The sequence below is a fragment of the Scyliorhinus canicula genome, chromosome 16, assembly GCF_902713615.1.
Source record: "Scyliorhinus canicula chromosome 16, sScyCan1.1, whole genome shotgun sequence".
NCBI classification, from domain to species: domain Eukaryota; kingdom Metazoa; phylum Chordata; class Chondrichthyes; order Carcharhiniformes; family Scyliorhinidae; genus Scyliorhinus; species Scyliorhinus canicula.
The window spans coordinates 134,789,091-134,803,219 of record NC_052161.1 but is presented as its reverse complement, the minus strand read 5'-3'; the positions used below and the strand labels follow the sequence as shown (position 1 = coordinate 134,803,219).

General features: G+C 47.2%; 1 protein-coding gene across 12 annotated transcripts in view; it reads left to right on the top strand.

Annotated features, from left to right (window-relative positions):
* The window catches only part of klhl17 (kelch-like family member 17), an 82,141-nt gene extending 76,303 nt beyond the window's left edge, over positions 1–5,838 (top strand). For all 12 annotated transcript variants that reach the window (XM_038822011.1, XM_038822013.1, XM_038822015.1 and 9 more), the window contains one exon: positions 4,119–5,838. In XM_038822011.1, the coding sequence (XP_038677939.1) occupies positions 4,119–4,347 (229 nt within the window). In that variant the 3' untranslated portion in view covers positions 4,348–5,838. The remainder of the gene's footprint in view (positions 1–4,118) is intronic.
* The last annotated feature ends 8,291 nt before the right edge of the window (positions 5,839–14,129 follow it).

The window sequence follows — 14,129 nt, the reverse complement described above, 5'->3', positions numbered from 1 at the left end:
TTCCCAAATGTCACACGATAGCCATGTGGGTGCCAGGAGAGCTCACCAGGCAGCGGATCAAACTGCGCCCCATTGTAGGCATTAGCTGTGCCTCATTGGCGACACTCCCACCTCCCCGTTATGGGCTGGGGTCCCACTCCAGAGGCTTGTGCACAAAGACTGCCACTTTGCTGCAGTACTGAGGGAGTGCTGTACTGCCGGCAGTGTCGCGTTGTGGTTGCGACGTTAAACCGAAGCTCCGTCTACCCTCGCGGGTGGACGTACGTGTTTCGAAGAACATCAAGGCAGTTCTCTTCACCCCCCCCCCCCCCCCCCCCCCCCCATTTGCCCATGTATCCTGTGGCAAATTGTTCTTTTATAAATTTAAAGAATCCAATTTTCCTTTGCAATGAAGGGACAATTTAGTGTGACCTACCCGCCACATCTTTGGGTTGTGGGGGTGAGACCCACGCAGTCTCGGGGGGAACGTGCAAACTCCACATGGACAGTGACCCGGGGCCGGGATCGAACCCGGGTCCTCGGTGCCGTGAGGCAGCAGTGCTAACCACTGCGCCCCCGTTGATAACACAAACAGATTATGTGGTCAGTTCGGCTGTTGTCCGTCATACATTACGACAGCGGCAGTGCTTCGAAAGTACTTCAGCCTCATCCTGAGATTGTGATAGGTGCTATACCAATTCACGCCTTCTCGTTTACTTCCATTGTCACCAAGGGGACTGGAAAATAACCAAGCAGTTCATTTTGCAACAGACACCAGCCTCTCTCGGCTGCTCAAACCTCCAGCACTTTAAATAGCTGAATGTGGGGATTCAAGGCAGAGATTCCACACTTGCCAGTTCCAACACCTGGATATATCCTGGTCTCTCCCAACACACACACACACACACAGGTATTGAGAGAAGGGCAATGGCTCCGACATGCTCTTGTGTATGCAGTGGAAAACTGCCAAATATCTCCAGCCCACACTGTTGTCTGTAGAATGTGTGTGGTTTGGAGAAGAAGGGGAAAACCAAATTGCTGACAGAGGGGAAGAAATGATTAAGCCGTAAGTGAGGAGTGGGAATGTGCATCAGCGCCCACAGTCGCTACTAGGTGAGTTCCTGATCTGACTGTACGCGAGGGAGGTGCCCGAGTGTGGCTCAGGCAATGGAGAATAACCAAGCAAATTAAATGGCCAACTTGGCCGATGTCAGACAGCACAGGAGGGCTGGTGAAACAGGATTTGGTGCCAGTTAGGATGGGGGCAGTAGAGCTTTGGATGAGTTGAGGTTTATGGAGGGTAGGAGGCTGGCCAGGGGAGCTTTGGAATAGTTGAGTTAAGAGCTAACAAAGGCCTCGGCGAGGGTTTCAACAGCAGATGAGCTGCAGGAGAAGGCGAGGCCATTCGGCCCATTGTGTCTCTGGCGGCCGAGAAAGAGTTCTCCAACCCAATCCGACCGTCCGTGATGTTGCGGAGATGGAAGTAGGCAGTAGTTGGCGATGGAGGGGATATTTGGTTGGAATCAGGGTCAGATTGGGGTTCAGCCTCTGGAGTAGGTATGAAGTGACTAAGCTGGGTATGTTGTGGTGGGGACTGAGGAGATTTTTTTTTTTCCCCCTCATGTCACCTCTTTTTTTTTTTAGCAATCCCTTTAAATCGGTGTCCTCTGGTAACCGGCCCATCTGCCACTGGAAACATATCCTCCGTATTCCTTCCATCAAAGTTGATGATGATTTTCAACACTTCTTTCCAATCTCCACTTCGACTTCTATGTTCCAAGTGGAACTGCACCAGTGACATCTCCGGCCTATTCCCTTATCAACCTGTGGCATGAAACTGTACCCATGGCAAACCTGGTCTGTCCTGGGTTTGGGGTGAGGCAGGGTCTAGCGCTGGCAACGGGGACCCTCCTTGTCAGCAGACGGTAGTGCTTTTTTACAAATTCATTGATAGGATGTGGCCCTCACTGGCTGAGAGAGCATTATTGCCCATCCCTAATTGCCCTTGACCTGAGTAACCTGCTCGGCCATTTCAGAGAGCATTTAAAGAGTCAACCACATTGTTATGGGTCTGGAGTCACATGTAGGCCAGACCGGGTAAGGGCGGCAGATTTCCTTCCCTGAAGGACATTAATGAACCAGATGGGTTTTTACAGCAATCGACAATGGTTCCATGGCCATCATTAGACTTTTAATTCCAGATTAATTGGATTTGTACCCTGGTCCCCAGCCCTTTACCCCTGGTCTCTGGGCTATTGGTCCAGTGACCATACCACTGCATCACCACCTCCACTAGCCTTGGGTTCAGTTTCAGGAAATATCTGAAGGACGTCAGGAAAAGTATTTCAAAATGGGACAAACCACATTCAGCAGTTAAATAAAACTATGAATGTTTCTGTTGAGACATGTCCAGGTCAACAACATTAACAGAGTAAAAGTCCCAATCTCCAAAATACAACATTTATTATTCATCCGCGTTGCTTCCCTTTGCAGACCAAATAAAGCAGAAAAAATCCTGGAACAAGAAGCTATTTGGGAGATGGCAGATAAGGACATGGCGTCTTGCATACTTGGATCACGAGGGAAGATCTAATGCTGTGTTCAAAATTCTTCCATTGAACCACACTTGACTGATTCAGCACTTGCAATCTTGTGGCAAGGAATTGCTGTGTTTGCTCCTCTGTACTCGGGGTGTGTTGCCTGGACTCGCAGTGCTGACTTCGCCTGCATGTGCCGTTTGTACCTGCGATACTGTACACCAAGTCTTAGTACAGCGTCACGAGTAGGGCAAGGTGGATCTTGACATTGCGGCTCATGAGCGAGGGCTGATAGCAAGGCAGCTCCCATTTTAAAAAGTCACTGGAAGCAAGAGGCAAGCCAGGCTGCTGACACTGCCTGGCCTAGTTCGTATTCTGCAATGAGCACAAGGGCCAAATGCAGAACACCGGCTCCCCCACGCCTCTCCGAAACTTTTTTTTTGTGATAAATTTAAGAGTACACAATTCTTTTTTCTTTCCAATTCAGGGCAATGTAGCGCGGCCAATTCACCTTCCCTGCAAATCTTTTTTGGGTTGTGTGGGGGTGAGACCCACGCAGACACGGGAAGAATGTGCAAACTCCACACTGACAGTGACCCGGAGCTGGGATGGAACCCGGGTCCTCGGCGCTGTGAAACAGCAGTGCTAAAACCGCTGCGCCATCGCGCCGCCCTGCACCTCACCAAAACAAATGGGTGAGAAATTCCGCAGATCTGGGGAAACGCTGTGTCTACAGTATGGGAATCACACTGGTCTCGGAGTCCGATTGTTAAAGAGACTTTTGGTATCCTGTCTCCTTCCTAGGCAACTAGTCTCTTAATTCGAGTCTCTCACAGCATGATATCAAATTGGGGTGGGGGGGCGGGGATGCCACGCCATGCCAAGCTTTAGCTCAATGGCACCATTCTTGTCTCTGGGTCAGAAGGTCACTGGGTCAATGCCCACTTCGGACTCCTGCACGTAACCCCAGCTCTCGATTCAGTGGCTAAATGTCGGAGCGCTGCACTGTCCCAGGCGATGTCTTTTCGATGAGATCCCCAGTGCTGAGCCCCACTGGGTGTGGGTGTAGTTCACAGAAAGGAGCATAGAACCCGAGGGACCATTTTGAAATTGAGCACTCCTGTCTCATCAGACTCAAATGTTAGAAATAAAGTTGGATCTCTCCTTGACATTGGACTCTCCAAAAATTAACATGATCAGCAGTGTTTTTTTAATATAAATTTAGAGTACCCAATTCTTTTTGTTCCCCTAATAAGGGGCCATTTAGCCTGGCCAATCCACCTAGCCTGCACATCTTTGGGTTGTGAGGGCGAAACCCACGCAATTACGGGGGGGGGGGGGGATTGTGCAAACTTCACATGGACGGTGACCCAGAGCCGGGATCGAACCCGGGTTCTTGGCGCTGTGGGACAGCAGTGCTAACCACTGTGCCACCGCCCCACCGCCAGCAGTGTTTTTTCTGGCTTGTACTATAACTGTGCTAGTGATCAACATTCTCCTGAGTTTGAGCTTCTCCTTGGAAGATGAGAGTTAGAAATATCTTTTGAGGGGGGAAAGTAACAATCACCGTTGTGTTTTCACCTCGCCTATTTTTTTCTTCAGGAGCACGCATGACCTTGTTGCGATGGACGGATGGCTTTACGCAGTCGGTGGCAATGATGGAAGCTCGAGCCTTAATTCCATTGAGAAATACAATCCTCGCACAAATAAATGGGTGGCCGCCTCGTGCATGTTCACGCGACGAAGCAGTGTGGGGGTCGCCGTCCTCGAACTGCTGAACTTCCCCCCTCCCTCTTCGCCCACTCTCTCCGTTTCTTCAACCAGCCTCTAACATTCCAGCACAGCCTGGCTTTACCTCATGATGAACACAGTCCTTTTCGAAGCAGCCCGTCGTGACCGTGGGGCCCGTGACGAGGCCAGCCATTTTCTTTAGTGTATCCTGCTCAACAACAACAACAACAACTGTGAACAGTGGCTAAATTGCACTTCCACCACGAGCGTCTTTAGAGCAAGTCCGCAATTTGCCAACAACAGCAGCGTAAAAACGAGCGACACAGTGCCCCCCCCCCCCTCCCCCCCACCAATGATCTGGTCACACGATGATATAAAGGGTGTCATTTGAGGCGAAGGAGTCTGATCTGAACTCACCGGCGTCCAGGCGGAATTTTTGTGTTTCTTTCAACCCGAGGCCAGCCCTCCAGGGTCTGAGAACTGAGGCGGGCAGCGACACTGCCAGTGTCATTGGAAATTCGGCAACGGTTGGAGTACCTCCATGACCTCGCCACCAAGTAAACACAGGCTGTGTTCTTTCTGAAATTATATTCCACGTTTGCATTCAATATTTTCACGGCATGGTGCACGATTATTTAATTCCAGTTAAAATTAATGACAGCCCACCCCTGGCCAAGTACCTTAATGGTTGCTGACCCCAGTGGAGGACACCTTTTCTCTGCTCCCCCAACCCCCTCCCCTTTAAGATCACTTTCTTACCTTGCTCAGTAATCTTTTACGGCTATGTAGCATTACCAGTTATACAACATATCAACTCACCTCTGGTCACCTCAACGAAGCGAGACAGAACAGTGGTGTGCAGAAAATATGACGGGAGTGTAACAGGTGAACAGACCTAATTATTCCACATCTTTTTGTACTGATCAACAAAAATAATTCAGAAATCAATTACATACCTCGTATTTTTTGGTATATACTATAATCTCCAGGAGATTCTACTGTAGCACTCACACTTTACCACTGCTCTTGTATTGTCAATGGGTTAGCACTGACTGGAGGTAATGACATTGTGTTTAATTTAACTGGTGTCTTTAAATGTGAAGCGCGTCAGCTTGTTATGTCTTTGATTTTTATTTTTTTAAATCCAACTTAATTAAGTTTAGTTGTATTTTATTTAAGTTTTTGACGACCTCTGGTCAGGACGTTGTTACCAGAGAGAGGAAAGGAGGCAGATTTTGATTATCTTAATGGGAAAGTAAGAACTGGGGATTAATCTGATAAACATTGTGATCTCTTCATTCATTTTTATTCTGAGGAGATACATGAAAGGTGTGGAATAATGAACAGTATTATGCAGTTTACATTTTTGATTATATTGCGTCCGACTTTGGGTTATTCATGTTGATCATCTCCTTTAGACAATGTATTCCAACGTGTTTGTCTAGCACACCCACCATTGTGCATTCTCACAGAATCATAGAATTTACAATGCAGAAGGAAGCCATTCGGCCCATTGGGTCAGCAACGGCCCTTGGAAAGAGCACCCTACCCAAGCCCACACTTCCACCCTATCCCCGTAAACCAGTAACTCCACCCAACCTTTTTTTGGACACCAAGGGGTGATTTAGCACGGCCGATCCACCTAATGTGCACATCTTTGGACTGTGGGAGGAAACAAGAGCACCCGGAGGAAACCCACGCAGGCACGGGAGAATGTGCAGGCTCCGCAGACAGTGACCCAAGCTGGGAATCAAACCTGGGACCCTGGAGCTGTGAAGCAACTGTGCTACCGTGCTGGCCATCTTTGTAACCCATATATCACACGGTCAGGTGGCCCCTCTGGTTAATATTCTCATCATGTCAGCAGGCAATTTTTATTATTTTACCTCGTCTCTGAAGATTCTGGTCCTCAAAAGGATCCTCCCAATTATGGTGATGGCTAAATGGGGATGAGGAAGATTTAATTCCTTGGTGTAATACTGAGGATCATCTCATCTGGGACAGCTATCGTTGTTCTCCATATACCCCGGACTAGGGAAGAGGAAATGCCAGTGGTCTTGCTGCCAACTCCTGGGTGTGGGACGGAGTTGGGGACAGCACAAGTCTGGCTCTGACTGATTGTAGTTGCATGACCTGCCAACTGGCAGTGGATAGGTGGGCGGTATGCCCTGACCTGGTGCTATATTGTTGGTAGCAGTTAGAAAGAAGGCCTCCTCTATATCGGTTTACCTGGGATTTCCTTCTGGGGATGTTGTGGACGCCGGTTGGGCGGTGTGGGGGGGGGGGGGGGGGGGGCAAGGGGATATTGTGTGTGGAAAAACTAGCATTACTGAAGTACTTGAGGAACTTTGTCCCTCCAAAAGTCACCACCTTTTGGATTGAAGCAAGCCTTTTAGCTGGTGTAGCACAGTGGGCTAAACAGCTGGCTTGTAATGCAGAACAAGGCCAGCGGCGGGGGTTCAATTCCCGTACTGGCCTCCCCGAACAGGCGCCGGAAGTGGTGACTAGGGGCTTTTCACAGTAACTTCATTGAAGCCAACGTGTGACAATAAACGGTTATTATTATTATTTTGGAACTGAAAGCAAATCGCCTGACCTATAAACTAGGAGTACACAACTCCTGGGGTAAATTCACCAATCACACACAACCCTGCGAGCGGCCACTTTCAAACAGAGCTCCAATCGGCTAAGAGCGCCTGATTGCTGAACTAACTTGTGTTTCACCGCACACCCCCCCCCCACCACCCCACCACCCCACCCATCCCCAATCAGAAGCAAACAGCTCGTTCCACCTACATTCGCCTACAGTAGCCAGTAATATGTCTGTCCTGTAGTAAATATTAAATGGAAGATAAACCTCCTGTACTGGGTTACACTGAAATGTTAATAAATGAAGCAGCTAGCATGTAAATAATTGCAAAAGTAAATCTAGGAAATGTATGTCTCAAACAAAATTGTGTGTCTTGATATGTAAAATGCAGTTGTAAAGGGGGGTTTGACTGGGGATTTTCCACAATTTCCACAATGGTTTCCAAAGAAATTATTTTCAGTTTTCAAAACCGGATATTTTAAGCAGACCATCAAAAAACACCGTTAACATTGGTTTGAAGGCATTAAGATATCTTATCCGTTTATAATTCTTAAGTTCTTGTATTTTTGAGTTTTTTTGTTGAGTAGCAGGTGTCAAAGGACATGTTAAATCAAATCTTACATAAATATGCAGCCAGGTATACATTCAATGATTTCTCCAGCACCTGTATTTGGGAAAGGTGGGCTTTGTCCCCACATGTCTGTGTTACAGTAACGGGGCCTCCAGAAATATATATTCCTTGTGTGAAGCACTTGGAGATTTGTTCACAATGTGATGAGGCTCCATATAATAGTTCATTATTTTATAGTCCCCCTCCTATCTGACCAAATCCAATATTTGGGGTTGTATCATAATTGGTTCTTAAGTAAAGCACTTTGAGAGCTCAGTTTCTGCGGTGGCCCAAGATAAATTCTTTCCACGAACTGGTTTGAATTATTAATGATGAGAATGCCGGGTAAATGGCATAGAAACCGGTCCAACCAGTCCATGGTCCATGACTCTTCCTGCATTTCCTCATCTAATTCTATCAGCTTGAACCTCTGTTCCCGTCTCCCTCATTTGTTTGTCTAGCCTCTCGCTCTGATTGTACCAATGCTATTTCCTGCAATTATTCTCTGCTAACAGGTTCCACGTTCTCAACCAGAAGATTTCTAAATTCCCGATTGGTGACTAACTTACCCTGATGGCCTCTGCGTCACTTCATTACGGCAAGGTCCACTGACTCAAGTGCCAATCTGGCTCTTCATTGGGCAGTGGTGGGCTTTCCCTGGGACCAGTGACCTTGGGGGACAGAGGTTTCATCCGCCGACAGCCAATCAGAGGCTGACCACTCTTGACTGCTCAGCAGCGCCACCAGGGAGTCGGTGGCTGCTGCCGGCAATGGACTCGGCTGAGGCCCAGGATTGCTGAGGGACCCATGCCACCGGTGTGAGATGACGGGTGGGGGATTGCGGGTGGGGGTGGGCAGGAGCGCTGACTCTCAGTGGGACCCTGTTTCCTCTTTTTTTTCCAATTAAGGGGCAATTTAGCATGGCCAATCCACCTACCCTGCACATCTTTGGGTTCTGGAAATGAAACCCACGCAAACATGGGGAGAATGTGCAAACTCCACACGGACAGTGACCCAGAGCCGGGATCGAACCTGGGCCGTCGGCGCCATGAGGCAGTAGCGCAAACCACCGTGCCGTCTCGGGCAGCTTTCCTGATGGCAAGTCCCTCGATCAGGCACCGTGTGCCTATGAATGAGGGATCTCTCCCTCCCCCACAATCTCACAAGCAATCAGGACAGGATTTTGCTTGTCACGCTCCCCGCATGGCAAGGCTCCTGCCCGCCAATGGGTTAATACCAGCGGAGACCGGATGAAACCCTTATTTTTCCACGTAAGAGCCTCAATTGGGTGGGAAGACCATCTCCGAGCATTCCCGCTACAGACTTAGTCGGGAAAGAGGCAGGCAGGCAGCCCACCCGTCACCCTCCTGCCCAGACCCCACCACAAAACTTTAAATTCCCCCCACTCTCCATATCCAGGGGCTGGTTTAGCTCACTCAGCTAAATCGCTGGCTTTTCAAGCAGACCAAGCAGGCCAGCAGCACGGTTCGATTCCCGTACCAGCCTCCCTGGACAGGCGCCGGAATGTGGCGACTAGGGGCTTTTCACGGTAACTTCATTGAAGCCTACTCGTGACAATAAGTGATTTTCATTTTTATTTCATATCCACTCTCTCTCAAAACCTTTCGTCATTTTAAATACCTTGATTAGGTATTACGTCAGAAACCACATCATGCACCTATCATAGATGAATTGTATCTATCATCTTGGCTGGGCTGATAAGCTTCTTTAAGCATCAAATATCTGGGCGATAATTCAACCTGACTAAAAATCGATTACAGAGAGCTTGAGAAATGTTTGTGATCTTTATTCTGGAGTAAATAGTGCCAAGGTGGTTAACACCCATTAACTTTGTAAAGCACCTCATAAACGACAATGTAGTTCCTGAAGAAATCAATGTACATATCTATAATTTGACAACAGACTTCACCATAAGGAATGGAAAATGTGTATGGCATCTCCCGAGCTCTTAGCAAAACTGCTATTTCATTTTTTTAAAAAGCAATGCTTATTGTCCCTCTTTCAGTTATATATTTGGGGATCTAAGTGTGCACTGAACACTCATTTTTAATTAGCCAGAATATGCGTGTTGGGTGAAAAGATCTGCATTTGTTGCCTATTCCAAGCGAGAGGCCCTGGCCGTACTATTTACCTGTCAGTTGTTTTGAACCTTTGCCTCATCCCTTTTAGGGCCAGCTTCAACGTAGCATTTCTACTTGTGTTTTTTCCCCACTGTAAATCCAAGAACAATTATTTGCTTCAAAGAGCAAGACCGTCCCTTGCTGGCACTGGGAGTTGGGTTCCAGGTTGTTTAGTGTAAGACCGGAAGGCACGCTACAACGAAGATGTGAATGCACAAACTTGTCACTTGTCAAAATAGTTGATCCTGATTTTTATTATCTAAGAATACAGTTTATGTATTGTACGTATGTTTTTTTCCGTCGATTTAGATAATTGCACCTGAACAGATCCCAGTGCAATGGCTGTGTCTTTACATGTGTTGGTATGAAGAAAATGACATGTCTGAACCGAGTGGGTGAAGCACCATGGGTTTGTTTTAAGTTACAGTTAATATATGTGAAACTTGTTGCTTATTTATGTATTATTTATGTTGCCATACTTGTGTGAAATGTTTTAATTACCTTTGCACTACACTTTTTTTTAAGAAAAAAGCAATATCAGATGACTTGTGAAATAAATGTGTTTTTTTTTTCCATTAGCCGGCAAAGTTAATTCCTTTTGATGTAGAGAGAGCTGTTCATGTTTCGCTGAGATTTAAATCAATTGTGAAGCTAACAGTAAAGTCAGACCAGCGCCTCTTCCATCTCGGGGGGTGGGGGGGCTTTGGGTTTAAATCCAGCTCAGACTGATGGAACAGATGTGTCTCGTCTCTGCTGGCTCCTGCACTGCGCTTTACATCTGCGGGCTAGGTCAGCATTTATTACCCATCCCTAATAGCCCTCAAGAAGGTGGTGGTGAGCCACCTTCTTCAACCACTGCAGACCCTGTGGCTTGGGTACACCTACGGTGCTGTTGGGGAGGGAGTTCCACGATTTTGACCCAGCGACAGTGAGGGAACGGCGATATATTTCCAAGTCAGGAAGGGAACATCCAGATGGTGGCGTTCCCATGTGTCTGCTGTCCTTGTCCTTCTAGATGATGGCAGTCATGTGTTTGTTTGGTGCTGCCTAAGGAGCATTGATGAGTGCTTGCAATGCATCTTGTAGATGGTACACACTGCTGTCGCTGTACGTTTGTGGATGGGGTGGAAATCAAGCGGGGCTACTTTGTCCTGGAAGGTGTTTAGCTTCTTGAGTGTTGTTGGAGCTGCACTCATCCAGGCAAGTGCAGAGTAATCCATCACACTGCTGACTTGTGCCTTGTAGATGGTGGACAGTCTTCGGGGAATCAGGAGGTGAGTTATTTGTTCTGGGTTTGCTATCCTCTGACCTACTCTTGTAACCACAATATTTATGTGGCTAGTCCAGTTCAGTTTCTGGTCAATGATAAACCCCAGGATGTTGACAGTAATGGATTCATGAGGCGATGGTTAGACCCTCTCTCTTGTTGAGATGATCGTTGCCTGGCACCTGTGTGGCATGAATGTTAATTGTCAGCCCAAGCCTGGATATTGTCCAGGTCTTGCTACTTTAGGGCACGGACTGCTTCAGTACCTGAGGAGTCATGAATGGTGCTGAACTTTGTGCAATCGTCAACTAACATATCCACTTCTGACCTTATGACGGACGAAAGGTCATTGATGAAGCAGCTGAAGATGGTTGGGTCTAGGACACTCTCCTGAGGATTGCCCTAGAGCCTCATGCCATTGGCATCTACCATCCAATATATCACCTTTATTGAAGGCAGAAGGAGTAGATGGAAAGAGATAAATGTATCAAAGAAGGATTAGTTGGAAAACGGAGAGGCCTCAGCTGCACTTCAGGAGGCAAATAGTTTCACTGTGACAATTGTCCCAAAGGGGTGCTGATGGACACACTATTGGTGCAATTCCAAAATTGGGTCAACTGTCCTTGGGGCCCTGCTGCCCATGGCGCTGAGGACTCGGGTTCAAACCCGGTCCCGGGTCACTGTCAATGTGGAGTTTGCACATTCTCCCCGTGTCTGTGTGAGTTTTGCCCCCTCAACCCAAAGATGTGCAGTTTAGGTGGACTGGCCACGCTAAATTCCCCCCTTAATTGGGGAAAAAATAATTGGGTACTTGAAATTTATATTTAGAAAACTGTCCTTGGGCCCAAAACGTTGAGTCACAGAAGACTCCGAACCTATCATGAACCTTTCACAACCTCTGATCTCCAACTTTCTGAACTTGCATGTCAGGAGGAGGTAATAAAACTGATGTCATAGGAGTACAATCAGGTCATATTTGGAACAATGCTTCATCGTGAATTGAGTTCTTGGAAAATCAGGACGGGTGCTAACACAAACAATCAAGTTCACGTTTTGCAAGCAACCCAGAAGAACAATTGTAGGGACATTGAAATAAACTGCTTATTTTTTCATTTTCTTTGACTACATTTTTAGTAATATAAAATATTGTGAATGTGGGATTAAAGGCTGATCGACAGCAGGCACAGCTGATTGGGTAAAGAGTCTAGTCCCTTTTCAATTGGCTGCAAAATGGCAACGTGTCCATTTGGATGGACCGGACGTGCTGGGGCATGATGGTGCGAGCTGGGAGGTCATGTGGTACAGCTTCCAGTTATACACCCAACCAGAGTTGGCAACACTATTGACTTTGGGTACTGATCCCCCAAAACTGAGTCAGCCGCAACAGAGGGCAATCCCTTGCATGTCCCATTTCTCACACCCAATGTGTTATTAGGATTGTCAAATGAGGGACCCATGCTCGGTAGGACCTGGGTTGAGGCCAGCAGACAGAGGAGACTTTCATTCATTCACTGTCCGTGTGGAGTTTGCACATTCTCCCCGAGTCTGCGTGGGTCTCATCCCCACAACTCAAAAAGATGGGCAGGGTAGGTGGATTGGCCACGCTAAATTGCCCCTTAATTGGGGGAAAAAAAAGAATTGGGTACTCTAAATTTATTTTTAGAAAGTTACTGCTGGGAATTTTGGCATCTGTGGGACCTAGTTTTCCACCTAATAATTTGCTTGGGGCAGCACGGTGGCGCAGTGGGTTAGCCCTGTTGCCTCACGGCACCGAGGTCCCAGGTTCGATCCCGCCTCCGGGTCACTGTCTGTGTGGAGTTTGCACACTCTCCCCGTGTTTGCGTGGGTTTCGCCCCCACAACCCAAAGATGTGCAGGCTAGGTGGATTGGCCACGCTAAATTGCCCCTTAATTGGAAGAAATTAATTGGGTACTCTAAATTTTAAAAAAAAATAAAATAATTTGCTTGAAGAAAAACTAGTGAACGCAGGTCTGAATTCCCGGTCTGTTTGATCACGTTAATTTTGCATTTGAAACAAATACAAAACTTGGTTTGTGAAATGATGTGCGTTTGAATGGCTAACGGTAACTGCACGTACCCTACAATTTACTCTCATTTTTTTTTAAATAATTTTTATTGAAATTTTTACAAAATACAAAATATAAACATAACTCTATTAACATACAACCGCGGTAACACCCCATGAACAATACCCCCCCCCCTCCCCCCCAGCTTCAAGAGCAACTTCAAACAAAAGGAAAGAACAAAAACAAAGAAAAAGAAAACAAAAAAAAGGGAAAAAAAGAGAGATAGCACCCTCCACAAGCCCATGTGCACAGTTCTCCCTCCCCCCAATCCTTCCCCCCCCCCCCCCCCCCCGGGCTGCTGCTGCTATCGGCCTATTTCCCTACCTTTCCACCAGGAAGTCCAGAAAAGGCTGCCACCGCAATTTACTCTCGTACTGACCGAGGATAACTCTTCCAAATAATTATTACGATGACTAATCAATGGATCATGAGGTTGTCACTTGCTCTGTAACTCATTAAAGCGGCAGTGCTCTGCGTGAAAATATTCCCTTCGGTGACACCTGCGTTATTGTAAAGTTATTCATTGTTTTCAATTGCTGTATTATTAATTTTGTAATCTTCATGCCTTTGTCATCTCAGGTCTTCAACAGTGACCCTCATGGAATTTCCCACGTCTCTGCCCCCCACTCCAAGCCTCCACTCATTCAAAACGTCGCATCCTAACCTTCATCTAACAAGTCCCACACACTGAACATACCCGTCTTCTGCAGTCTTGAGGGGTCCTTGCACACTTCATGTCAAAAGTGTTTTCGTAAACTTGACACATTTTTAAAAAATCTTTCCATGGACTGTTGCCATTACTGACGAGGCCAGCATTTGTTGCCCATCCCTAATTGCCCTTGAGAAGGTGGTGGTGAGCTGCCTTCTTGAACCGCTGCAGTCCATGTGGTGGAGGTACACCCACTGTGCTGTTAGGGAGGGAGCTCCAGGATTTTGACCCATCGCCAGTGAAGGAATCTCCCAAGTCGGGATGGTGTTTCTTGCTCGGAATGGAACTTTCAGGTGGTGGTGTTCCCAGGCCTCTGCTGCCCTTGTCCTAGACAGTAGAGAGTGCGTGCCTTACATCTCTGCATGCACCATCCACTCCTTTAAACATCAAACTTCTCCTTCCCCCATCAACCCACTCAACCAACAGGAGCAGCCACCACAATCCTGTCCCCTCAAACTTTCCATTTGCTTCCTCTGCT